The sequence below is a fragment of the Bison bison genome, unplaced genomic scaffold, assembly GCF_000754665.1.
Source record: "Bison bison bison isolate TAMUID 2011002044 unplaced genomic scaffold, Bison_UMD1.0 scf7180017864254, whole genome shotgun sequence".
Taxonomy (NCBI): Eukaryota; Metazoa; Chordata; class Mammalia; order Artiodactyla; family Bovidae; genus Bison; species Bison bison.
In genome coordinates this window covers 2743671-2771117 of record NW_011494826.1, presented here as the reverse complement: position 1 = coordinate 2771117, position 27447 = coordinate 2743671, and the positions used below count along the sequence as shown (strand labels likewise).

The window sequence follows — 27447 nt, the reverse complement described above, 5'->3', positions numbered from 1 at the left end:
GTTTTCCTCTGTTTCTTTGCATTGATCTCTGAGGAAGGCTTTCTTATCTCTTCTTGCTATTCTTTGGAACTCTGCATTCAGATGTTTGTATCTTTCCTTTTCTCCTTTGCTTTTGCTTCTCTTCTTTTCATAGCTATTTGTAAGGCCTCCCCAGACAGCCATTTTGCTTTTCTGCATTTCTTTTCCATGGGGATGGTCTTAATCCCTGTCTCCTGTACAGTGTCACGAACCTCAGTCCATAGTTCATCAGGCACTCTATCTATCAGATCTAGGCCCTTAAATCTATTTCTCATTTCCACTGTATAATCATAAGGGATTTGATTTAGGTCATACCTGAATGGTCTAGTGGTTTTCCCTACTTTCTTCAGTTTAAGTCTGAATTTGGTAGTAATGAGTTCATGATCTGAGCCACAGTCAGCTCCTGGCCTTGTTTTTGTTGACTGTATAGAGCTTCTCCATCTTTGGCTGCAAAGAATATAATCAGTCTAATTCGGTATTGACCATCTGGTGATGTCCATGTGTAGAGTCTTCTCTTGTGGTGTTGTAAAAGGGTGTTTGCTACTACCAGTGCATTCTCTTGGCAAAACTCTATTAGCCTTTGCCCTTCTTCATTCCGTATTCCAAGGCCAAATTTGCCTGTTACTCCAGGTGTTTCTTGACTTCCTACTTTTGCATTCCAGTCCCCTATATTGAACAGGACATCTTTTTTGGGGGTTACTTCTAAAAGGTCTTGTAGGGCTTCATAGAACCGTTCAACTTCAGCTTCTTCAGCGTTACTGTTTGGGGCATAGACTTGGATTACTCTGATATTGAATGGTTTGCCTTGGAAACCAACAGAGATAATTCTGTCGTTTTTGAGATTGCATCTAAGTACTGCATTTCGGACTGTTTTGTTGACCATGATGGCTACTCCATTTATTCTGAGGGATTCCTGCCCGCAGTAGTAGATATAATGGTCATCTGAGTTAAATTCTCCCATTCCAGTCCATTTCAGTTTACTGATTCCTAGAATGTCGACATTCACTCTTGCCATGTCCTGTTTGACCACTTCCAATTTGCCTTGATTCATGGACCTGACATTCCAGGTTCCTATACAATATTGCTCTTTACAGCATCGGACCTTGCTTCTATCACCAGTCAAATCCACAACTGGGTATTGTTTGTGCTTTGGCTCCATCCCTTCATTCTTTCTGGAGTTATTTTTCTACTGATCTCCTGTAGCATATTGGGCACCTACTGACTTGGGGAGTTCCTCTTTCAGTATCCTATCATTTTGCCTTTTCATACTGTTCATGGGGTTCTTAAGGCAAGAATACTGAAGTGGTTCGCCATTCCCTTCTACAGTGGACCACATTCTGTCAGACCTCTCCACCATGACCCACCCGTCTTGGGTGGCCCCACGGGCATGGCTTAGTTCATTGAGTTAGATAAGGCTGTGGTCCTAGTGTGATTAAATTGACTGTCTTACTTGGATTTCTCTTACCTTGGACGTGGGGTATCTCTTCACGGCTGCTCCAGCAAAGCACAGCCGGTGCTCCTTACCTTGGACGAGGGGTATCTCCTCACCACCGCCTCTCCTGACTTTGAATGTCCACAATGTTTACATTTGTGGAAAGTACTAATTTATCATTTAGCTGTTTCTCTGTGAAAGGAAGAATTTAGTCTAACAACTATTAAAATGTAATGGTTAATCCTTGCCAGCATCTTCTAACAGTGCTTCAAGAGCAAGTTAACATAATGGGGGGAAAGGGTTGTAACATAAGTCACAGTTAATATCCTTCATATATAAAAAGTTTTTTAAAATAAGAAGGTGAATACTTCAGTAGAAAAGAGGCCAAGGACATGAGGAAATTACAAAAAATATGTGACATTTACCTACACATACAACATATATACATACATGTAATGAATATTCTCAGAGAGATAGAGCATATTTATAAAATAATAATAGTATTCTATAAAAAGCAATATTTAGGGATGAAAAAGTGCTTTTAGAAGTTAAAAATAGGAGAGCAAAGATTTACTGTAACTTGATGTTCCTCAAAGTACAACAGAACTTTAGTAGAGGTACAGTGAACAAGTGCTCCTTGGATATCACCTCATACCTGTTAGGATAGCTGTTAAAAAAAAAGATAGCAAGTGTTGGGGAGGATGTGGAGAAATTGGAACCTTCCCACTGTTAGTGGGAATACAAAATGGCACATTGCACAAAAGTAGTACAGTGGTACTGAAAACATTTTATGAAGAGTCCTTGAAAAATTAAAAATGGAACTGCCATGTGATCCAGTAATTCCATTTCTGGGTATTTATCCAAATGAATTGAAAGCAAGATCTTTCAATATATTTGCACTTTCTTGTTTACTGAAGCATTATTCATAATAGCCAAAAAGTAGAGGAAACCAAGTGTCCATCATCTGATGAATGGATAAAGAGCATGTGATATGTACATAAAATGGAATATTAATAAGCCCTAAAAAAGAAATCCTGCCAGATGTGACAACATGGATGAGCCTTAAAGACATGATAAATTATATAAACAAGTCACAGAAAGGCAAATACTACATGATTCCACTTACATAAGGTATCTAAAATCATCAAAGTCCTAGAAACAGGGAATAGAATGATATGCCAGGCACTTGGGGGAGGAATAAATGGAAAGTTACTATTTAGCAAGTTTTAGTTACACAAGATGAATAAGTTCTAGAGACTTACTGTACAACATTACCGTGGTAGTTAACAATGCTGCATTGTACACTTAAAAATCTAAGAGGGTAGATCTTATGTTAGTATCTTTTTCATTAAGAAAAAATTCTAATCTAGTGGAAAATAAATGTGTGGATTCAGTGAATGAAACCAACAATAAAAACAGTATGCTAGATTTTTTTTTTTTTAAGTAACCTTTGCTAACCAAAATCAGGCAATTGCTAAAACTTCTATTTCTAAGAATTCTTTTTGTCAAATATAGAGAACTATGAATTCAGAATAATCCCCCCAAACTGCCACTTTTTGTTATCTCTTTCTTTGTTTTAAGGGATTTTCAGGCTGATATCTTGTATGATTACCAAAGTTAAGATTTTGGTAACTAAGTACTCCCATCTGTACCATTGCCAAATTGATCTCTGTTTCCTATTGGGTAACTGGTAAAAAATGTGACTCAGATTCCAAATAAAGCAACCTATTTATGGCTGTTTTGTCAGCCTGCTTTCAGAGTAGCATATGAAGAAAGCATACGGCTTAAATCATTGTTGTGGCAACCATCTTTATCCCTTAACTTCTCTTTTCACAGCTTTTACGTTTTTTTCCCCTGAAGCCTTGAGCCATTATTCATTTTAACATATTGTAAGTAGCAGCCATATAAATACATTAGTCTGTCTTTAACAGTCTCTCAAAGTGTGCCAAATTTTCATTTAGGGAGTTAGTTTTAATCTGATTCTATTTTTCATGCTAGTAATCCAGATTAGGATTTAGAAAATCTGTCTATATAAATGTAACTGTCGTTTCATACAAAGATGTTTTTAAAGTAATCCAGGATCTGTAATAAAGTAAAAGCCAAACAGTACTAATTTGTCATAATTTTTGCCTAAATGAATTTACAGCATTTGTCATGTAATACTCTTTTATTCTTACGGTATGAGAAAAAAAAAACCTGATGTACTTGCTGCCTATGAAATTTCTATTTATTTATTTTTTCTTGTGTACCTTCATTCATGACATTCTTCTTTAAATGGTATATCTTTTTTAACTCCACCTGGCTAAATATTTAAGGTTCCAACTGAAGCCCAGGCCAATATTTCTGAAAGCAATTTCCATAAAACACTGCACACATGATCCGTTATTAGATATCAAGGGGAAAATAGGTTCCAAGGTCAAATAAGTTTGGAAAACTTAAATGATATATTTTAAGCAGATTTGAAATGGTGTTTTGTTTTGTTTTTAACTCGAAGATGTCTCAGAATCTTTGGTCTGCTGATATCCATTATGACTCTTCAAGATGACAGTCTGGTATAATAGTTTCTCAAACTTCTCTAACCATAGACATCTGTTTAAGAAACATTCTGTAGGGCAAACAGTCCTGTATCTTTCAGCCTTTCTTTTTATATCCCTTTAAAATAAAGCGCCATCCTAGTATCCTCCCCTAGTGTTTGTATACTTACACACCTGGAATAACCATGTATACCTGAAAGTGTGCATACTTTTTTTTTTCTGTTACATATGGGATCATCAGTGTGTTTATTTTACTTTGCAATATATTGTGGGCATCTTTCCAAGTTTCCAAGTCAACAATAGATCTTCTTTAGACTATTCCACTCTTTGGAATATAATCACAGAATATTCAACCAAATGGGCGAGAACATTTAAATTTACAGAAGACTCAAAAGTACTAAAAGGTAATTGAATATGGGCAGTAACATGCAGCTAGATAATCTAGTTTATAAGGTATTTTCAATTTGTGGCTTCCTTTCCCGGCAAGTCATCTCACATTGTTCCTGACTTCCCTTAGTGGAGAAGGAGGGGTCAGCTTTTAAATGCCCGAGCCAGTCATCCAAGCTCTTTTTCCTATCTGAGAGCATCATCCATAGGTAACTGAAATTAGAATCTTTGCCCACCTGCCCATGGTTCTGCTGAACAAGCATATCAGAACACAGTACACTGACATCAGTATGCAGGAGATAAGCTCATTCAGAGGGCGAGGAGGCAGTCTGCATTTTCTGAGGTTAAACTATCAACGAATAAGGTTCCATCTGGCCCTCTGGTTCTGTTATTTTGTGAGTACTTGCAGGGCTGTGATGTGATTAAAAGCTATGACCTTCTGTGCAGAACTAAGACCAGTAGCTGGAAGATATAAGACAATAGGTATTTACAGGATAAAGAACTTCCCAGCTTCCCAAGATGTGCTGTAAGGTAGTTATTCTCAATGGTGACCCAAAAGCTCTCTCCAGGGCTGATACTGGTTGGGTAGGAGGAACTTTCAGAAAGACTCTCTTAAACTGATGTGAAGAAAAGTTACTTTAAGATGGCTTTAAGTTTTTTGTGTGCGGTAAAATACATAGAACATAAAATTTACCATCTTCACCATTTCCAAGTGTACAGTTCAGTGGTACTCTGCAGTCACATTGTTGTGCCATGAATTTCATGAAGTGGTTTGCATGTGGTAACCTAGTTAATAATATGCATGTAAACTGGCCCTTAGAGTCTTTGGTTTCCAGTTGTTCTTTCTACTACATGTTGAGTTGCAAATGGCTTTTTATTGAACTACTATTTTAGCAGAATTTGACTTTTTAAATTAGCAGAAAACCTAAATTTACTATAATTGTTAAGAGATGCGACTACTAACAGTATCTCTATTTTCCACCTCTATTTCCATTTCACTTCAAGGGAATTACAGAGAATATCCTTATTTTATAGAGCAGAGGTTGGCAAACTGTGGCCCACAGGCTCATCTGGCCCACAGCCTGTTTGGGTAAAGACTGTAAAGTTATATTGAAACGTGACTACTAATATCCACTTATGTATATATTATCTATGGTTGCTTTTCTGCAACAACAGCCGGGTTGAGTCACTGAAACAGAGACCATATGGTCCACAAAGCCTAAAATATTTACTATTTGACCCTTTATAGAAAAACTTTGCTCACCCTTGTAATAGAAAAGTATAAAAGAACAAACAACAGAAACACTCAGGGAAATAATCGGTTAAACCACTAACAGATTCGAGTTGAGAGTACTGGCTTTTTGAACTTGCCTTTGACCTTAGAATCTGAAAATGTGAGTTACTTAAATTCTAAGTTTATCTAAGTTCTGTATAAATTAATAGTGAATTTTTTTTTTTCATATTCACTTAAAAAGCACTTAGCAACTGTTTGTTTTGTGCCAAGTACGTGTCAGGCAATGGAAAGGAGATAGAGAAGTGAAGATACAAATCCTGCCCTAAGGAACTAACTAATGGAAATGTGGATTTTTTTCTCCCTTATGTTTTAAGTATGATGTTTTCAAATAGTGATTTTTTTTCTTTTTCTTAGTGACTGCTGTATTACAGAAAAGAAAGTGACTTTCAGAATAATCTGAGTGAGAAGGATGAGTCCAGATGTGCCTCTGCTGAACGATTACAAACAGGACTTCTTCCTGAAGCGCTTTCCACAGACTGTTCTTGGAGGCCCTCGACTCAAACTGGGCTATTGTGCCCCTCCTTACATATATGTTCATCAGATTGTCCTTTTTTTGGTGCCATGGGTTTTAGGCGGAATAGGAACACTTTTGTACCAATTAGGCATCCTGGAAGACTATCACACAGCAGCGCTTTCAGGTGGACTGATGCTTTTCACTGCGTTTGTCATCCAGTTCACAAGTTTATACGCCAGAAACAAATCAGTAACAGTGGAGAGAATGCTGACCACAGACATTTTAGCAGAGGAAGATGAGCATGAGTTTACAGGTTGTGCTGGTGCTGAGACCATCAAATTTCTGATTCCTGGCAAAAAACATACGGCCAACACAGTTTTTCATTCTGTTCTTGCTGGACTACTGTGTGGTCTTGGAACATGGTATTTGCTCCCGCATAGAATAACCCTGCTGTATGGCAGTGCGGGAGGCACTGTTCTACTCTTTGTCTTTGGATGGATGACGCTGTGTATAGGAGAATATTCTTTAATCGTAAACACACCTACAGAGTCTGCAACTTTCCAAACCCAGGATGCTTATGAAATCACTCCTCTTCTGAGACCTGTTTATATTTTTTTCTTTGTTTCTATAGATCTTGCACACAGGTAATAAACTATCAAATACTTTATAACTTTCTTTATTTTTAAGCAATGTCCTTAGTATTTAAAAAAAAAGAAGAATCTATGAATTAAGTCACCAAACCATTGAGTGATAAGTTGTTTTGATAATTAATCTCATAGGACTAATCTTTGTTAAACATTCATTCTAAAGCAGTAGTTAAATCTTATTGAAGAGTAAAAAGAAAATCCTTTATAAGTAAAGTTTAATTCCTGTATTTACTTTAAATAAGGAGCCATGAATCTGTAGCATAGCCTGTGAAAAGAGAACTTTCCTGTGAGGGGAAACAGAAATTTAAAATTGATACTGATAAATGTTATACATAGATTGAATGGATTTAAAATGGATAGAATAACTTACTTAATTTTGTTGTAACTATAGAAAATAATTGATTTTTTAAAATCAATTTACTATGGAAGAAAAAGAGAAAATAGCCATTGTAAACACAATTATTTGACCTCTTTGGCTTGCCTTTTCTAAATCTGACATTTCTTTCTATAGTTTGTAGTTTTCTCTTTCACCAATAGAAATGTAGAGGCACCACTTACAGCACCACTGAATGTTTGTGCCCCTCCATTCATATGTTGGAGAAGGAAATGGCAACTGACTCCAGTATTCTTGTCTGGAAAATGCCGTGGACAGAGGAGCCTTGTGGGCTACAGTTCATGGGGTCGCAAAGAGTTGGACACAACTGAGTGACTGAGCACATTCATACGTTAAATCCCTAACCTGCATTGTGGTGGTATTTTGAGATGGAGTTTTTGGAAGCTGATTAGGACAATAAGGGTGGGGCCCTAGTGGGATGGGATTAATACCCTTATAGGAAGAGACACCAGAGAGTCTGATTTCTCCCTTTAACATATGAAGGTAAAGGGAGAAGGCAGCTGCCTGCAAGCCAGAAAGAGTTTTCACCATACCTTAATCATGGTGGCACTCTGATCTCAGACTTTAAGATCTGTAAGAAATAATTTCAGTTGTTTAAGCCATTCAGACTATTTCTTTAGGAGCTAACTAAGATTTTGATACCAGGAAGCTGGGGTGAAAGTGAAAGTGTTAGATGCTCAGTCTTGTCCGACTCTGTGATCTCATGGACTGTAGCCTGACAGACTCCTCTGTCCATGGAATTCTCCAGGCAAGAATACTGGAATGAATTGTCATTTCCTTCTCCAGGGACCTTTCTGACCCAGGGATTGAACCCGGGTTTCCTGCAATGTGGGCAGATTCTTTACCATTTGAGCCACCAAAGATTCTTTTAGAAGATGGTGTACTCCAATAACAAATACCTAAAAGTATAGAAGCAGCTTTGGAACTGGATAATGGGTAGAGGCTAGAAGAGTTTTGAAGTGAGTGCTAGAAATATGGACATTAAAGGCAATTCTGGTGAGCTCTTAAGACAGCAGTGAGAACAGGTTATAGAAAACTAGAGGAAAGGGCAGTCCTTGTTAGAAAGTCGCAAAGAATTTGTAAAGAACTTTTTCTGAAGTTTTGTGAAAGGTAGAACTTGAGAGTAATGAATTAGGACATATAGCTGAGGAGATACCTAAGCAAAGTGTTGAATGAACAGCTTAATTTCTCCTGACTGCTTATAATAAAATATAAAGAAGAGAGATGAATTGAAGTAGGAATTGCTAAGCAAAATGGAACCAGAGGTTGAAGGTTTAGGAAACTGTCTGCCTGTCCATATTGTAAAAAATGAGAAAGCATATTCTGAAGGGAACACCAAAGGTGTGGCCAGACTGTCACTCATGAATTTAATGAGTTCTGGGATTATATGAGTAGAAACACGGAAACAAACATACAATGAACGAAGGCTGTTCAGCTTCTTAAATTTGACAGGACAGGGATATTAGAGTTATTTGGCTGTGAACATGTGTTTTTCTTTAAGAAGAGAGAAAAGTGACCTCAAAAGTGATTCTGAGATTATCAGGTTTCAGCAGGCTAGAAGGTCTCTGCTGGAAGCGTTGGGTCTGGTACTGCTCTGTAGAGCTATGGTGCATAGAACCCACACCTAGAGCTCTTTGGGTCACATGCCACTCTGGGGACCTGGAGAGCAGAGTATGAAACCAAGGAGGATTATTCTCCAACCTTTAAATCTAATGAAATTTGCCTTGCCAGATGTTGGACTTCTTTAGGACCAAACACCCCTTCTTTCTTTCCTGTTTCTCCCTTTGGGAATGGGAATGTCCATCTTTTGCCTGTCCCACCACTGGGTTTTGGAAGCACATGACTTGTCTGGTTTCATAGGCTCACACTGGAGAGGATTTTGTCTCAGGATAAGTCATACCTCAAGTCTTACCTGTATATGATTTAGATGATATTTAGATATAACTTTGGACTTCAGAGTTGATGCTGGAATGAGTTAAGAATTTTGTGGCTGTCGAGAAGGAATGAATATATTTTTCAGATAAGAAGAACATGAATTTGGGAGACTGGGGTGGAATGTTACAGACTGACTGTATGTCTCTTCAAAACTCATAGGTTGAAGCCCTAACCCCCCAGTGTAGTGATATTTTGTGAGGGTCTTTGGGAGGTAATTAGTTGGGGTAGTCCTAGTCCCTAATGGAATTGGTGCCCCTGTGGAGACACTAGAGAGTTTCATCTCTTTCCACCACGTGAGGATGCAGTGAGAAATTGGCTTCCTGAAGCCAGAAAGAGGGTTCTTGTTAGAACCCAATCATAATGGCATTCTGATCTCAGACTGTGAGAAATAAATTTCTATTGTTTGAGCTGCTTGTCTTAGGATACTTTGTTATGTACCGGAACTGTGAGAAGTTTCTATTGTTTGAGCCATCTAATCTATCCTACTTTGTTATGGTAGCCTAAAAGAAAACAAGGCATTTAAAAATGTGTAGCCAGTTTGTGTACTGAAACGGACTGATTCTTAGACGTCTAATGTTCCTTAGCTCTTAATCTTTTCTAATTGTGTTACATTGATGGACCAGAGGACACTATAACAGCTTTATAGTTATTCAGCTAATCATATATGTAAAGAGAGAATTTATGGAAATTCTGTTATAATTGATTTCTGAGTACCACTAGAATTTCTAACTATAAAATATGTTAATTGCTTGATTTTGAGAAGTTAACAAAATCAAGTTTAAATGTATATTTATACATTTGACCCTTTTTAAAAGATTTAAGTTTATAAGATTATTTTCAGAATGTAAATTATTGAGTTACTATCTCACTGTAGGTGAGATAACTGCACATAAATACTATATGAAATGTGTATTCAAATTTGGAGAGTTGTCAGATATGTCAAGTTGTATCTTAAGTTCCTTTCAGAGAATATTAAAGTTTAAGAGATAAGCCATACAGTGTAGTAAATTTCTCTTTCTTCATCCTTTATTCTACCTAGTATAGTTGTATATTAATAATTTTTAAATGATTTTTTCTAACATTTTTATTAAAGACGAATGTTAAACCTACAATTCTTAATTCATAGACTCTCAGGAACTGTTTGAATGAATGATACATATTTATATCATTTATTCACTATGTATTAAGAACATCTTTTTCTAGGTATCTGGATTGTGAGTGAGTGTACAGAACTTGAAATATTTTTATGGTTGTTAGAAAAACAGGTTTTTTTCTTGCAGGCTTGGATTTTTTTTTTTTTTTTTTTTTGCTCTAGAAAATTCCTGTTATGTTATCAGAAACTTTAATATTTAAACATTTTTCTGTATAAAAGAACCACATTAATCATCTGTTTGATTATCCTGAATCATACACATAGGAAAGTAATCACAATGTTTGGTTACTTCAATTATGTGTTCTTATTTATTTGTGATATATTTATACCTTCTGTACTATTGCTTGTTGTTTACTTTAAGGACAAAAACAGATTGGAGGGGCAGGAATAGAACTTGGGTAAATATTTCCTGAGTATACATTATTTTTATACAAATTATCCTTTCTTTGAATATGTTAGCAAGGGAACTGTTGTATTTTAAAAAAAAAAAAAAAATAGCTGTACAAATCTACATGTTTTCCTTGACCTTCTACAGCATATTGTTTGTGGTTTGATTTTCTTTTTTGTTACTGGAGTGTTTTCATCTCAGAATGAAATGAATTTTATTTTAAAACTACACTACAGCAAGTATTATCCTCTAATGTAGCATCACATTGTTAATTGTGTTCATTAATTCTCTGCTTATAAAAATTTGAAGGACATACATTATGAAGCAGAGTACATTAGCTTGCATCATCCTGGTATTTGTGTGAGGAAGCACATTTATACCATTATTATAATCGTAGTTGCTATGCATTTGTTTCTGGGCTGTTAATTTAGACTAAAGTGGATAATTAACTGAAGTTGCCTTTCTGCGTGACTTTAGTTCCTAGCAGCTCAGATATTCAAGTACAATTACTATGCTGTAAGTTTTGAGATTTAGTTATCTCTTCTGAAAATTGTCTTTGGATCTCTGTAAGTACTACAGCATTGTTGGTTTCCAGGCAAGGTGTTTGGTTAACTTTATGCCAAGAACTTAACAACATATAGATAATGTTTATTCTTCTGTGCTTTAAAGTTTTTATCAAATTATTTGAAGCAATTTTATGGTAAGTGCTGTACCAAAAACCAGTTTCTCAACTTAAGATAGAAGACTTCACTCATTAATGAGATTGTGCTGTATAAGTTTCTGTTCCCAAATCTGTACCACTGTTTATTCAAAATAGAAATAGTATATGCTGGTTAAGTTCCCAGGCTAAACCACAGAGATGTGTTCATAACCTCAGGTTGCTGACCTCTGATATTGAATGTACTGACTTGAAATTCTAGGACCTGGGAGCAAGACAGTACAGGAAAGAGTCGGAGGAAAAGAAGAGCTTTCTCTCTTTGCTAGCTGCTAATGTATGAACCCTAGGAAGTCTTTGGCTTTTCTAGAGTTGCCTGCAATTTTAAATTAAAAAATTTCAAACTGTGAAGACTCATTAGTGGAATTGTAGCCAATGTAATTGGAGCCATGTTTAAACATTTAAGGGAGAAGTATTTTTGCCATGGGCTCAGTTTAGTTTTACAAATCCCTAAACTCAGTTTTATTTAGTTAATTACTTAGTCCTTCTTTTCACATTTGAATACATATATTTTCTAAGTACTACACTTGTATACAATTGACTACTTGCTGGTATAGAAGGACAGTGAGCACAGTTTGTGTTTTTGATATTTTGCAGTTTGGTACTAGGACCTTTTTGTAAATGTATTTCTTGTTTCAGGGTGGAGGTAGGGTGTAGAGGAAAATGTATGTGTTTTGTTTTTCCTGGAAAGATCTTCTATTTATTGTTTTGTATGATTTAAATACTTTCTTTTTATTGTAGGTTTATGGTAAATATACCAGCTCTAGAACAGATGAATCAGATTTTACACATCTTGTTTATATTTTTACCCTTTTTTTGGGCATTCGGGACCCTACCCCCACCTGATGCACTTTTCTTATGGGCAATGGAGCAGGTTTTAGAGTTCGGCCTTGGAGGCTCATCTATGTCAACTCACCTACGGTAATTATTTTCAGTATTAAAGCGATAGTGTAATTTATTCTCAAGGAACATTTTTTTTTTCTTTTCAAGCAGATCTTTTTTTTCTTTCCCCCCTCTGCAGGTTGTTAATAATGTTCATCATTTCTGCTGGAACAGCTGTAGCATCTTATTTCATTCCCAGCACTGTTGGTGTGGTTCTTTTCATGACTGGACTTGGGTTCTTACTGAGTCTTAACCTAAGTGAGATGGTTCTTGTCTTCAAACACAGTGTGACCAGACACAGAGTTGGAACCAAATCTAATGCTTTATCCAGTGGTTCAGAAATCCGGTTTACTTGGAGGGAATACCTTTTCTACAGCGTTGTATTAGTCTTGGCCCTCTTAGAAACTGGTTTGTTGCATCACTTTGCTAGTTTCTCACAGACTTCCAAAAACAGTCCTCAGGCTGTTGTTGGCTATACTTTGATGATATTATTTATAATACTGTGGATACTTAAAGAAATTCAAAGTATCTATATCTTTGGAATTTTCCGGAACCCTTTCTATCCAAAGGATGTGCAAACTGTGACTTTATTCCTAGAGAAGCAGACAAAGCTTATGAAGATTGGTGTTGTCAGACGGATTTTAATAAATCTAGGTAGGCAGATAAAACATAATAAACTTGCATTATATCTAGGAAGTATACAAAAATATTACAGAATTCCTGTATTTGTATAATGTTATATTGCATATAGATATTCCTTTATGTTTTGGTTTGTTTGCTTATTCTTTTTTAATTAATTGCTTGAATGTGCTCATAAAAATACAGGCCAAAATTAAATATGGTAAAAGGTTATTTTGCCTTCATTAAATTTGTCTCTTTTTTGTCTTAGTGTCACCTTTGGCTATGATAGCATTTCTTTCACTGGACAGTTCCTTACAAAGGCTTCACTCTGTATCTGTCTCCATTGGATTCACAAGAGCTTTTAGAATGGTAATACTAGTATGCACTTAATAGTATGTTCCTGTTCCCAAATTATGATTTTGTTTAGCAGTTTACTTAAATTACCAAATTCTGCCTAGTAAAATGGTTAATTTGTGTACTGCAGGTATGGCAAAATACAGAAAATGCTTTATTGGAGACAGTCATTGTATCAGCAGTGCACTTGCTGATCTCCAATACAGACCTATGGTGGAGCAGAAGCCTGGATACAGGAATCAAACTCTTACTGGTGATTATGTTTTTTTAACATCTTTAATGAGATGTATTTCATATACCATAAAATCATTCACTTAAAGTCTGAAGTTCTGTGGTACATATTCAGAACTTTGCAGCCATCACCACAATCTTAGATAATTTTCAACATCCCAGAAAGAAACCTCATACACATTAATAGTCATTTCCATTCCACTCTCCATCCATTCTACTACTCCAGCCCCAGCAACTATTAATCTACTGTTTTCAAGGACTTTCTAGTTCTGGACATTTCACATGATCAAAATTATCTAGTATGTTGTCTTTTGCATTTGGCAAAAGACACCAACAGTTGTATTACTTTTTCACTATAGGATTTTCATTAATGTGAACTCTATTTTTGTGATTTTAATAGTGCATTTCTCTGAATGCTAATGGTTCATCTCTATGCATTTTTATTGGCCATTTATGTATGTTTTTGAAGGAAATGTCTATTCAAATTCTTTGTCCATTTTTACCCGGGTTATTTGCCTTTTTACTGTTAAGTTTAATAAGAGTTCTTCATATATTCTGCATAAGTTCCTTGACAGATATATGATCAGGAAAAATTTTCTCCCATTATGTAGGTTTTCTTTAGCTTACTTGATAATGTCCTTTGAAGCAAAAAAGTTTTAATTTTTATGAAGTTCTATTTATTTCTTTTGTTGCTTGTATTTTTTTGGTGTCATATCTAATAAACACTGCTTTCAAGATCATAAAGATTTACTATGTCTTCTAGTTCTTACACTTGATTCTGTGATCTACTTGGAATTAATTTTTGTATATATTATGAGGTAAATTTCCAAGTCCATTCTTTTGTATATGGATGTACAGTGGTTTCAGTATCATTTATTCAAAAAGCTATTTTTCCCTCAGTGACTTCTCTTGGCACCTTGTTGAAAGTCAAGTAACAAATATAAGGGTTCATTTCTGGACACTCATTCTCTTTTCCATTCGTCTATATATCTGTCCTTATGCCACTACAACACTATCTTGATTATAATACTAGCTTTGTAGTAGTTTTAAAATTGGGAAGTGTGGATCTTATGACTTTGTGGGTTTTTTTCAAGATTGTTTGACTATATTAATAATTCTTAAATGTTTATAGTATTCAGTATGTATCTTATTTTGTACTATGTAGTATTTTGTAGTATTGAAGCTATCAGCTTTTCTCTTTGGGAAGCTTTTAAATTACTAATTCAGTTTCTCTACTTGTTATATGTGTAGTCAGATTTTCTCTTTTTTCTTGAATCAGTTTTGGTAATTTATGTCTTTTTCTTAGAAGTTGTCAGTTTTATCTAAGTGACCTAATTTTTTGGCATATGGTTTTTCATAATATTCTCTTTATGTTTTTTTCTGTAAGAGAAAAAACAGTTTTTTGCTGGTAATGTTATCTGTTTCATTCCTGATTTTAGTAATTTACATCTTCTGTGTATTTTTCTTGGTCAGTCTGGCTAAAAGTTTGTCAGTTTTGTTGATCTCCTCAAAAAAAAAAACAACAACAGCTTTTGGTTTCATTGATTTTATCTATAATTTTTCTATCTTCTATTTTATTAATTTCTACTCTAGTCTTTATTATTTCTCTACCTCTGCTTACTTGAGATTTAGTTGCTCTTTGTTCTCTAGTTTCCTAAGATGGAAGATTAGGTTACTGGTTTAAGATACTTCTGTTCTTTTAATATATACAGTTGTAACTATAAATTTCCCTCTGAGGATTATTTTTGCTTTGTCACAAGTTTTGATTTGTGTTTCATTCATCTGAAAATGTTTTGTTATTTATCTTGTGATTTCTTCTTTGACCTGTTGTTTATTTAGGAATATGTCTTTTAATTTCAACATTTCATTCTGTTGTTGATTTAATTCAGTTTTGATTGAAGAACATACTTTTATGATTGTATAAATATATTTAGTATGATTTCAGTCAGTTGAGATTTGTCGTGTGGCATGATGTATAATTAAGATTAAGATTTCTTAATCTGTAAAGTATTCTCTAAAATAAGGATAAATTAAGTATAGTTGCTTAACTATTCACTAATTCTAGTTCTTATGACTTAACAAGCATGTAACGCAGAGCTTAATCAACCATAAGATAGATGTAGCACTCTGTCATTTCTCTTTAGTACTACTTTTTTTTAAGAGAGTCTAAACTTTTAAAAATATAGTCTCATTTGCTAATTGTGGGAATCAAGAAAATTATAACAGAGAATCTTACATTAGGGCAATCCTCTCAGAAATCTTGGGGCAATGATAAAATTATATTTATTGTTTTTCTTATATGATCTTGAAAATTCATGATAAGTATTTAAGAATAAAAAAGTCGTTTTTATGTCTCTCCAGGTTGGTATCATGCGTGATCGTCTGATTCAGTTCATCGCTAAATTGCAGTTTGCTGTGACTGTGTTTGTGGCATCGTGGACAGAGAAAAAACGTAGAAAATCAGCCACCACTTTGGGTGTACTCAACATTGTCTTCTCTCCATTCATGTTGGTCTTCATAGTTTTTTCTACACTGCTCTCCTCTCCCTTACTCCCCCTCTTTACCCTTCCTTTGTTCTTGGTGGGGTTTCCTCGACCTATTCAGAGTTGGCCAGGAGTGGTGGGTACCACAGCCTGTGTGTGTGCAGATACAGTGTACTATTGCCAGATGGTCCCAGGTTTAACCACTGCGCTGCAGTCTGCAATGGCAGCTGGGAGTTTAGGTAAGTGAAAGGGTTGTACTTAAGACATCTTCAGTAATATATTTGAAGTATAGGAAAATGAACACACAGAAAAACAGTATTTTGATCCAACTATTATACAGATTCTAATACTTTGATGTGCAGGCAGACAGACTAAATATGAAGAAGTATATCTTCTTGTTTTGAGGTAAATAAAGTCATAAAATAAAAATACTGAGTGAAAATTTCATTAACACCTTAATTTTGGCAATTTTTAAGAAACATTTTCTTGACTCAAATCAGGTTATAGTCCCACCATGATGCATGAAAACACCTTATTTTCCAAAATTTTCATGAATTTATGATGAGTTCATGTCAGGTAGAAGTAACAGCTTAAGCCCATAGAGTGAAAACCAGTTTTATATATCAAATTGAAGAACTTAAAGAAGTGTGCTTGTGTCTTACTAGTTACTATAACCAGTATTACGTATCAAATTGAAGAACTTAAAGAATTGTGCTGTGTATTACTAGTTACTATCTACCAACTTCAGCAGTCTGACAAGGCTAGAGGCAAGGTAGCATAAAAGCTTTGGTCCGTGATCCATAGCCTTCCAAAATGAAGTGCTATATGAATATTAGCAAGATTTTTGATGAGAATGGACTAATATTATAATCATAATTTTGTGATAGCTTTCTAATTTCATCATACACTATGTAAGTTCAACTATTTTATATTTCTCAAGATTGGCTTTAGAGAAGGTACAAACTGATGACAATAGTTCGTTGTCTCCTGCCATATACCTTAGCCGCGTATTTGGTTTAAATATGGCCAGTGACTTCCTAGCACACTGACTCCGCTAGCAAAGAATAGCAATTTAAAATTGGAATTGTTATGTTTACTTGGGTTGAGTTTTTAACATTATCTATTAAGTGAGATAATTTAGTAAAAACTTTTTGTAATACAAATTTTTCATGAATAGTCATTTTCCTTTCTTATAGGAAATATTCTACACTTTAAATACTTTATCCAGTTCCAATTAATTTTTATTATTTAGTGCAGTGCCACTTTTTAAAATACCTGTAAGGTTAAACTCACATCTGAAATAATAAATACCTTATACCTTATTATCAAATCAATTATATTCATCCAGTAAGTGTATTTTAAGTATTTCCTGGAGAAAAAGCAAACAAACAACAGTGAGGTAACATTTCACACACATCTGATTGGCAAAATGTAAAAAAAAAAAGCCTGATATTAACAAGTGTTAGCTATGGAGTGGAAATAGGAACTCTCAAACCTTGCTGGAAGGGAATGTGTAAATTCATACAGCTATCTTGATGAGTACATTTAATAGTCTGTAGTAATGATGTACATATCTCATGACCTAAGGAGTCCAGTTTTAGATTTTATGGTCCAGTGACTCCAGTTCTAGAGAAACTCTTGCACATGTGTTTTGGGGGTCCCAGGTTTGATGATTTTCTAGGACACATAGGACTCAGCATATGGTTGTGCTCATATCTAAGATTTAATATAGCAAAAGGATGCAAAACAAATACAGCAAAGGAAAATCACATAGGGTGAAAAGACTGGAAAGCTTCCAGGCATCCTCTCCCAGTGGGGTTACACAGAACGTGTTTAATTTCCCAGCAACTTGTTGTGACAGTATATGTGATATGTTGACTACTGGGGAAGCTTATTTGAGACTCAGTGCCTAAACCTTGTATTGAGGGGTGGTTGTGTAGGCCCCTCTGCCTACCACATGCCAAAATTCCAGCCTCCCAAAAGGAAAGCAAGTGTTCAGTATAAACTGTATTATTTGCACAAACAGTTTAGGCCCAAAGAGAGACTGTTTATCAGTTAGGGTAGTGAAATACAAGTTTCCAAGGCCAACTTTGTAAGCAGACCTTTTATTTGATAGCAGTCCAAACAGATTTGTACAAAGTAATTTATACAGCTTTATTTATAATAGGGAAAAATTGGAAAACATGAAGTGTTTATTACCAGGGAAATGAATATTTAAATTTAGCTACATTCATACAATGAATTCTCAGTGCTGTTACAGTGAATGAGCTTTGTAGTCAATAAAATATCTCAGAGACATAATGTTAAGAGAAAAACTAAGTTTTAAGAGTATTTGTATTATAGTCTGGTAGGTAGCATTTTATGTAAGTTTTTAACAGCACAAATCACTTTTATAGGCATGTATAAAAATGTCCAAAATATGTTTGTTTTCCTAATATATTTAGCATGTATTTAGAATTTTATGTAAGAGGTTCTCATTTGTTGTTTTTATGGAAAATATATTATTAAATTCTTATTAATTATCACCTATAGTTTTCTCTTCCAACTGTTCTGTAAAAAGCTTAATTTCTCCTGATATGCAATGGATAGTCATTTGTATTTTTGACATAAAAAGAGGGTAGAAAGAGTTGTGAATTAGTTCCTAGTGTTTTATCAATTTTTTAAAAATTCACATGGCAAAATAAAACAAGCTTGAACAATTACTTACTTTTTTTTCTCATTTGTTTTAGGTCTCCTCTTACCTGGGTCTCATTACTTGGGCCGTTTTCAGGATCGTTTAATATGGATAATGATTCTAGAATGTGGTTATACTTATTGCTGTGTTAACATTAAGGTCATTGTGCATTTGAAATCTCTTTTACAAGTTAAAATTTTTGTTAAGCACACATCAGAGACTTAATAGCTCACTTTGAAAGAGTATCTTTTAATTATTTGTGAAACACCTAGGATTGTATATTTCAGTATGCACATATTGATAGACTAGTGTTGACTATATGATAGAGCATAATAACAAAGTATGCTTGCCCCTTTTTTATCCAGTCTTATTCTTTTTATCCTTATCTGGTTGAGCATCTCAAAAAGGTGACTGAGTAATATTTTCTTCACTCCTATATCATATAAGCATTCTCAACTTAATAAAAACCTTCTTTTGACCCCACTTCCCTTGCCTGCTAACACTCTGTTTTTCTCCTTTCAGAGCAAAATGCTTTATTAGAATTGCTTATCATCATGTCTCCAATTTTCATTTCTCCCATTTTCTCTTCAATTACCCTAGTTTTTGACCCTTTCTATTACGCTACTGAAAAACCACTAATGTCAAGGTCTCCAATGACTGAGGATTGCTTAATCCAGTGATCAGTTCTTACACCTGGTCTTATTTGACCTGTCAGAAGCATTTGACACAGTTGATCTCTTCACTTGTTTCATGGATTAATCCTTGACAGTCTCTTCTGATGGTACCTTCCCTCTTCCTTGACTTCTTAATATCAGACTGGCCCAGTTCTTGCTGACAATTCCATCCTTCTGGTAGCTCAGCTCAAAAACATTTGGGCTTTAGTGATATTTGATTCCTTGTTTACTTCTATACCCCACATCCAATCCAGTAAGAAATCTTATTGGCTCCGCCTTTGTCATCCTGTATCCCACTACTTCTCACCACCCTGCCCTCAGCCCCTTTCATCCTTTTCATGGGTAACTGCAATTGCTTCCTAATTGGGTCTCTGCTTCTACTTCTGGTCCCACAACTAGCCTATTACCACCCAGAATGATCTTTAATATCTAAGTCAGATCATGCCACCTCTCTACTCAAAATTCTACAGAGGATTTCTTCTTTTGTTCAGAGTAAAAGCCAAGGCCCTAAATGGTCAAGCTCCCTGTTTTCTATTTTGTTTCATCTGCTGCTTTAACTGTCTCACTCCACTCCAGCATACTGGCTGTTCCTTCTGCCTGGAACACCCTTCTTTCAGGTAGCCACACAGCTAACTCTCTCATCGGCTTTAAGGCTTTGCTCAAATGTCACCTCAGTAAGGTCTACTATGACTATTCTGTTTAAAATTGTATACCCACTCCCATCCTGACTGCACTTCCAATCCTCCTGGCTTGCTTTACTTTTTCTCTGTTTTTATAGCTCTTATACCTTCTAATAAATTGTGTAATTTACTTATTAATTTTATTGTTGATTACCTGTGTCCCCCCAATTTTCTTTTTTTTTTTTTTTTTTTGTTCTATCAGTTTATTGCTACCAACCCATCTCCCTCCACCCTCATGCACTCATGCTTAGTCATGTAACCCCATAGACTGCTGTCCACCAGGCTCCTCTGTCCATGGACTTTTCCAGGCAAGAATACTAGAGTGGGTTGCCATTTCCTTCTCCACCCCCCCAATTTTCTAACATAAAAGTCACAAGAGCAAGGATCTTTGTTTTTATTTGGAGACTATATCCTAAGCCATTGGAACAGTGCCTGGCACATAGTAGGCCCTTACTAAGTATTTGTTGAATGAATAGTGAATGAATGAATTTTTTTGTCTTAGCGCAGATTGGATAAAATTTCTATGATTAGAAAGCTGTTCCTTTAGTCCAGTGGTTCTCAAAATCCAGTTCTTCAGATTAGTAATTTTATCATCTCCTTGGAACTTATTAGAAATGCAATTTTGAGGCCTCAACCCAGACCTACTGAATCAGAAACTCTGGGTCAGTGCCCAGCAGTCTGTTTTAACAAGCCTCCCGTGCTTCTGACTCACCTAAAGTTTGAGAACTAGCTTTCTAGTCTAACATGTACAAGTAGGAGAAGGCAAAAAATCATGCAAAATATGGAGGATATTTTCATTGCTTAGTTTAGTTCTGTTTTTTAAATGGTATGGTTTTAAAATATCTAATTATGCAGGTCCTTTTATAATCTTTTGTGCTTCATGTAACACTTTAAAAATTTGACAAAGCACTTTCATTACTTAATTTAATCTTCACAGTCCTATATGCCAGGGCTATTTTTCTTTGAAAGAGAAGCAAAAGGAATCTCAGAAGGTTAGTGACCTACTCAGGATTGTGTACTAGCATCTGAGCAGAGCCATTATTTAAAAGTAGTTTCTAATGTCACATTCCATGTTCTTTCCCTGGATCACAGTACAACCTACCAGCATTGCCTTTTATTAAAAACACTGGTAGTTTTGAGAAAATGTATAAATAAGTAAGCAATAATTACAATAATAATAATAGTAAAGAATGACCTGATGTATCCTCTTCAGGTGATTCATTTTAGGGAGGTAATCAAAATGTGTTTAAAATTTATATAGGAATATATTCAAAGTATTCATTCTTTCAGTATATATTTGTTGCATACCTACTGTGTGCCAGACACTGCTTTAGGCACTGAGGATATAGGAGTAACCAAAAGAGAGCTGATTTATGGAGTTTATATTGTAGTTGGAGGAGATAGAAAATAATCAAATACATACATCTATATTATTATTTTTATGTTATTGTAATTTTTAAAAACTTGAACAGGGTACTGGTTAAATAAATTATGACATCTATACAGTAGAACAATGCTCTTATATAAAGTAGAATGGAAAAGATACAAAATTATGTGCATACTGTATATTTCCATTTTTGCTCCTTCCCAAATTTTTATAATTTAAAAAAGTTTTTAATAAGTGTGATTCAGTCTTGACCTACAGTCTTAAAATTATGGTCATACTCATTAAAATTGTTTTGCCAATTTCTATTGGAATTTCTATAATGTCTTTAAAAATGCAGCATTATTTTTCATTTCCTTAACCAACATAAAGTGTGTCATTAAGTTTGAATTAATATGTAGCTATCAGGTTAAATAATTTTTTTTCATTTTATATATTTTTATTATGAGAATGCAATCCATGAACAGTTATAAAACTGGTTACTTTTCTTTTTGTAAGAAGTGATCATAACCTCAAGTACTTTTTAATTTCTTCTTTAGGGGTTAGAATTGCAAGAGACATCCTGTCACACTGCTGAAGCTCGAAGAGTTGACGAAGTTTTTGAAAGTGCCTTTGAACAAGAAGAATATGTAAAACTATGTTCCATTAATGAACACTTTGGAAATGTTTTGACACCCTGTACTGTGTTGCCTGTGAAACTCTATTCTGATGCCAGGAATGTTCTGTCTGGCATAATTGATTCTCATGATAACTTAAAAGAATTTAAATGTGACCTTGTTAAAGTACTTGTATGGATACTTGTTCAGTACTGTTCTAGAAGGCCTAGCATGCTGGAGAATGTTCACAAAACTGAAAATAAAGGAAAAGCATCTCTAATAATCCTGCCTGCTTTGAATACTGAACCACAAACTGAATCTCCAGAAGACACAGATAGTTTAAATTCAGAAAATTTGGATGATTGGTCTGATGATGTTTTTGGCGAAGAGCCAACTATCAAAAAAGGAAAAGATGAAAAAGATCAGTTGAAAGTATTGCCAGGTATAAATTTGCCTATTCCCGGATCAGTAGAATCACAGAATGTTGAAAGTCATTCTACAAACACCGAAAAGAGTCTTTACCAAGCAGTTGCACTTGGATACCCTGCCATTGACAAAGGAAAACAGGAAGCGATGGCATTTATCCCTCTCATGGAGTTCAGTTGTTCTCATTCTCACTTATTAAGCTTACCTGAAGAGTGGATGTCTGACTGTTTGCCTAATTCTAAAATGAAGGAGATGAGTTCATTATTTCCAGAAGACTGGTACCAGTTTATTTTAAGGCAGTTGAAATGTTTTCCTTCAAAAGAAAATGCCTCAAATGTAGTGGAAGAAATTGCAAAGGACAGAGTTCTAAAAGACTTTTATGTTCATGCAGTAATGACTTGTTACTTTAGTTTGTTTGGGGTAGACAATATGATTCCTAGTCCTGGTCATATATTGAGAGTTTACAGTGGTGTTTTGCCTTGGTCTCTTGCCTTGGATTGGCTCACAGAAAAACCAGACCTGTTCCAACTAGCCCTGAAAGCTTTCAGGTAGTTTATTTTGATTACATACAAGTTTTAATATTGGCGGGAAAATGTTGATTTTTAAAAAAAATAACTTAAAAAAAAAAACAAAACTTAGAAGGAGATGCTCTTCCATTTTTAATTTTAAAAAATGATCACTTTCCCAAAAATGAAAAAAAAAATGCTTGGTATGTACTATGATTATATCAGGAATACACTTAAACATTATGTACTACTTTTTTTTTATATGGAGCATCTATGTTTTGTATGGCTTTCTGGATTTTTTTGCTTTAACTCTTATCATGTCTCTTTTTCTCTGAAATATGTATGATTGTAATTTAATATCTTAAAAATATTGATCAAACTTAAAATTCTTTGTGTCTCCATTTTTTAAGGTACACTCTGAAACTAATGATCGATAAAGCAAGTTTGGGTCCAATAGAAGACTTTAAAGAGTTGATTAACTGCCTTGAAGAATATGAAAGTGACTGGTACATAGGTTTGGTATCTGATGAAAAGTGGAAGGAAGCAGTTTTACAAGAAAAACCATACTTGTTTTCTCTGGGATATGATCCTAATATGGTAAGGTTAAAAATGTGTTCTTAAACATTTTTGTATATAAATCTTAAAGAATAGAAATCAGTTATAAAGTTTTAACCTCAGTGATGGAGATAACGTTCTAGGTATAAATATATCGATTATATTGGGACTTCCCTGGTGGTCAAGTGGTTAAGACTCCATACTCCCAATGTAGGCAGCACAGGTTCAACCCTGGTTGGGGAACTAAAATCCCACATGCCACACAGTACAGCCAAAAATTAAAAGAATAAATAATCAACATCCTAAAAGAAAGGGCAGATTCTTAGAAAGGTACAATCTCCCAAGACTGAACCAGAAACACAAACTATGAACTGAGATTGAAACTGTGATTTTAAAATGCACAAGAAACAGAAGTCCAAGACCGGATAGCTTCACAGGTAAATTCTGTCATTTAGAGAAGAGGTCACACCTATCCATCTGAAACTCTTCCAGAAAATTGCAGAGGAAGGAACACTGCTAAGCTCATTCTGTGAGGCCACCACCTGATACCCAAACCAGACAAAGATACCATTAAAAAAAAAAAAAAGGCCAGAACAAAAACTCTAGATTCCTGGTTGGTAACCTCATCAATGTACTGGAAGGATAAGGCACCTTGACTCCATAGGGAGAGGGCTTGGAAGCTCTGCAGAACCTCCCAGACCTCATCCAAAACTACAAGTGTCTTTAACAAGATTCTCCCTCTACCAGTGGTTAATGACTGGGATACCTTAACAAGGAGGAACCTCCACAATAAAGAAGAACCACAAACTTCCAGCATACAGAAAGGCCACCCCAAACACAGCAACCTAAATAAGATGAAAAGGCAGAGAAATATTCAGCAGGTAAAGGAACATGATCAAATCCCACCAAACCAAACAAAAGAGGAGGAGATAGGGAGTCTAACTGAAAAAGAATTCAGAATATTGATAGTAAAAATGATGCAAAATTTTAAAAACAAAATAGAGTTACAGGTAAATAGTCTGGAGACAAGGATTGAGAAGATGCAAGAAAAGTTTAACAAGGACCCAGAAGAAATAAATAGTAATGAATAATGCAGTAACTGAGATCAAAAGCATTCTGGAGGGAACCAACAGTAGAATAACTGAGGCACAAGATAGGATAAGTGAGGTGGAAGATAGAATGGTGGAAATAAATGAAGCAGAGAGGAAAAAAGAAAAAAAGAATTAAATGAGGACAACCTCAGAGACCTCTGGCACAATGTTAAATACCCCAACATTCAAATCATAGGAGTCCCAGGAGAAGACAACAAAAAGAAAGGCCATGAGAAAATACTTGAGGAGATAATAGTTGAAAACTTCCCTAAAATGGAGAAGGAAATAGCTACCCAAGTCCAAGAAACCCAGAGAGTCCCAAAGAGGATAAACCCAAGGTGAAACACCCCAAGACACATATTAATCAAGTTAACAAAGATCACACACAACAAATATTAAAAGCAGTAAGGGAAAAGCAACAAATAACCCACAAGGGGATTCCCATAAGGATAACAGCTGATCTTTCAATAGAAAAACTCTTCAAGGCGGAAGGGAATAGCAGGACATACTCAAAGTGATGAAAGAGAAAAACTTACAAACCAGATTACTGTATCCAGCAAGGGTCTCATTCACATATGAAGGAGAGATCAAAAGCTTTACAGATAAGCAAAAGCTCAGAGAATTCAGCACCACCAAACCAGCTCTTCAACAAATGCTAAAGGATCTTCTCTGAACAGGAAACACAGAAAAGGTTTATAAACTCAAACCCAAAACAATTTGTTGTAAATGACAATAGGATCATACTTATCAATAATTACCTTAAACGTAAATGGGTTGAATGCCCCAACCAAAAGACAAAGACTGGCTGAATGGATACAAAAAACAACCCCTATATATGCTGTCTACAAGAGACCCACCTTAAACCTAGGGACACATACAGACTTAAAGTGAAGGGCTAGAAAAAGATATTTCATGCAAATGGAGACCAAAAGAAAGCAGGATTAACAATACTCATATCAGATAAAATAGACTTTGAAATAAAGGCCATGAAAAGAGACAAAGAAGGACACTACATAATGATCAAAGGATCAATCCAAGAAGATATAACAATTATAAATATATATGCACCCAACATAGGAGCACCACAATATGTAAGGCAAATGCTAACAAATATGAAAGGGAAAATTAACAGTAACATAATAATAGTGGGAGACTTTAATACCCCACTCACACCTATGGATAGATCAACTAAACAGAAAATTAGCAAGGAAACACAAACTTTAAATGATACAATGGACCAGTTAGACCTAATTGATATCTATAGGACATTTCACCCTAAAACAATGAATTTCACCTTTTTCTCAAGTGCACACAGAACCTTCTCCAGGATCACATCCTGGGCCATAAATCTAGCCTTGGTAAATTCAAAAAAATTGAAATCATCTCAAACATCTTTTCTGATCACAATGTGGTAAGATTAGATGTCAACTACAGGGGAAGAAAAACTATTAAAAATACAAACATATGGATCTAAACAACATACTTCTGAATAACCAACAAATCACAGAAGAAATAAAAAAAGAAATCAAAATATGCATAGAAACGAATGAAAATGAAAACACAATAACCCAAAACCCATGGGATTCAGTAAAAGCAGTGCTAAGGGGAAGGTTCATAGCAATACAAGCATACTTCAAGGAACAGGAGAGAAAACAAATAACCTAACTCTATACCTAAAACAACTAGAAAAGGAAGATATTAAGAACCCCAGCGTTAGTAGAAGGAAAGAAATCACAAAAATTAGGGCAGAAATAAATGCAAAAGAAACAAAAGAGACCATAGCAAAAATCAACAAAACTAAAAGCTGGTTCTTTAGAAGTTAAATAGACAAACCATTAGCCTGACTCATCAAGAAACAAAGGGAGAAGAATCAAATCAACAAACTTATAAATGAAAATGGAGAAATCACAACAACACAGAAATACAAACGATCATAAGAGACTACTATCAGCAACTATATGCCAATAAAATGGACAACTTGGAAGAAATGGACAAATTCTTAGAAAACTATAACTTTCCAAAACTGAACCAGGAAGAATTAGAAAATCTTAACAGACCCACCACAAGGACAGAAATCGAAACAGTAATCAGAAATCTTCCAACAAACAAAAGCCTAGGAGCAGATGGCTTCACAGCTGAATCCTACCAAAAATTTAGAGAAGAGCTAACACCTATTCTACTCAAACTCTTCCAGAAAATTGCAGAGAAAGGTAAACTTCCAAACTCATTCTATGAGGCCACCATCACCCTAATACCAAAACCAGACAAAGATGCCACAAAAAAAGAAAACTACAGGCCAATATCACCGATGAACATAGATGCAAAAATCCTTAATAAAATTCTAGCAAACAGAATCCAACAACATATTAAAAAGATCATACATCATGAACCAAGTGGGCTTTATCCCAAGGATGCAAGGATTCTTCAATATTCACAAATCAATCAATGTGATACACCACATTAACAAAAGATAAAAACCATATGATTATCTCAATAGATGCAGAGAAAGCCTTTGACAAAATTCAGTATCCAAAAAAAAAAAAAAAAAAAAAAATTCAACATCCATTTATGGTAAAAACCCTCCAGAAAGCAAGCATAGAAGGAACATACCTCAACATATAAAAGCCATATATATGATAAACCTACAGCAAACATTTCCCCTAAAGTCAGGAACAAGACAAGGATGCCCACTCTCACCACTACTATTCAACATAGTTTTGGCCACAGCAATCAGGGCAGAAAAAGAAATAAAAGGAATCCAGATTGGAAAAGAAGAAGTAAAACTCTCACTGTTTGCAGATGACATGATCCTCTGCATAGAAAATCCTAAAGACTCCACCAGAAAATTACTAGAGCTAATCAATGAATACAGTAAAGTTGCAGGATATAAAATTAACACACAGAAATCCCTTGTATTCCTATACACTAACAATGAGAAA

General features: G+C 35.0%; 1 protein-coding gene across 3 annotated transcripts in view; it reads left to right on the top strand.

Annotated features, from left to right (window-relative positions):
- Positions 1–27447, top strand: part of PCNXL4 (pecanex-like 4 (Drosophila)) — a 39051-nt gene that overhangs the window by 7538 nt on the left and 4066 nt on the right. Inside the window, exons 2-10 of one of the 3 annotated variants that reach the window (XM_010847668.1) lie at positions 6020–6763; positions 12093–12272; positions 12373–12887; positions 13123–13223; positions 13339–13461; positions 15801–16161; positions 18652–18755; positions 21874–22904; positions 23273–23459. In XM_010847668.1, the coding sequence (XP_010845970.1) occupies positions 6075–6763; positions 12093–12272; positions 12373–12887; positions 13123–13223; positions 13339–13461; positions 15801–16161; positions 18652–18755; positions 21874–22904; positions 23273–23459 (3291 nt within the window). In that variant the 5' untranslated portion in view covers positions 6020–6074. The remainder of the gene's footprint in view (positions 1–6019; positions 6764–12092; positions 12273–12372; positions 12888–13122; positions 13224–13338; positions 13462–15800; positions 16162–18651; positions 18756–21873; positions 22905–23272; positions 23460–27447) is intronic. The other 2 variants (XM_010847669.1, XM_010847670.1) reach the window with 2 other exon arrangements.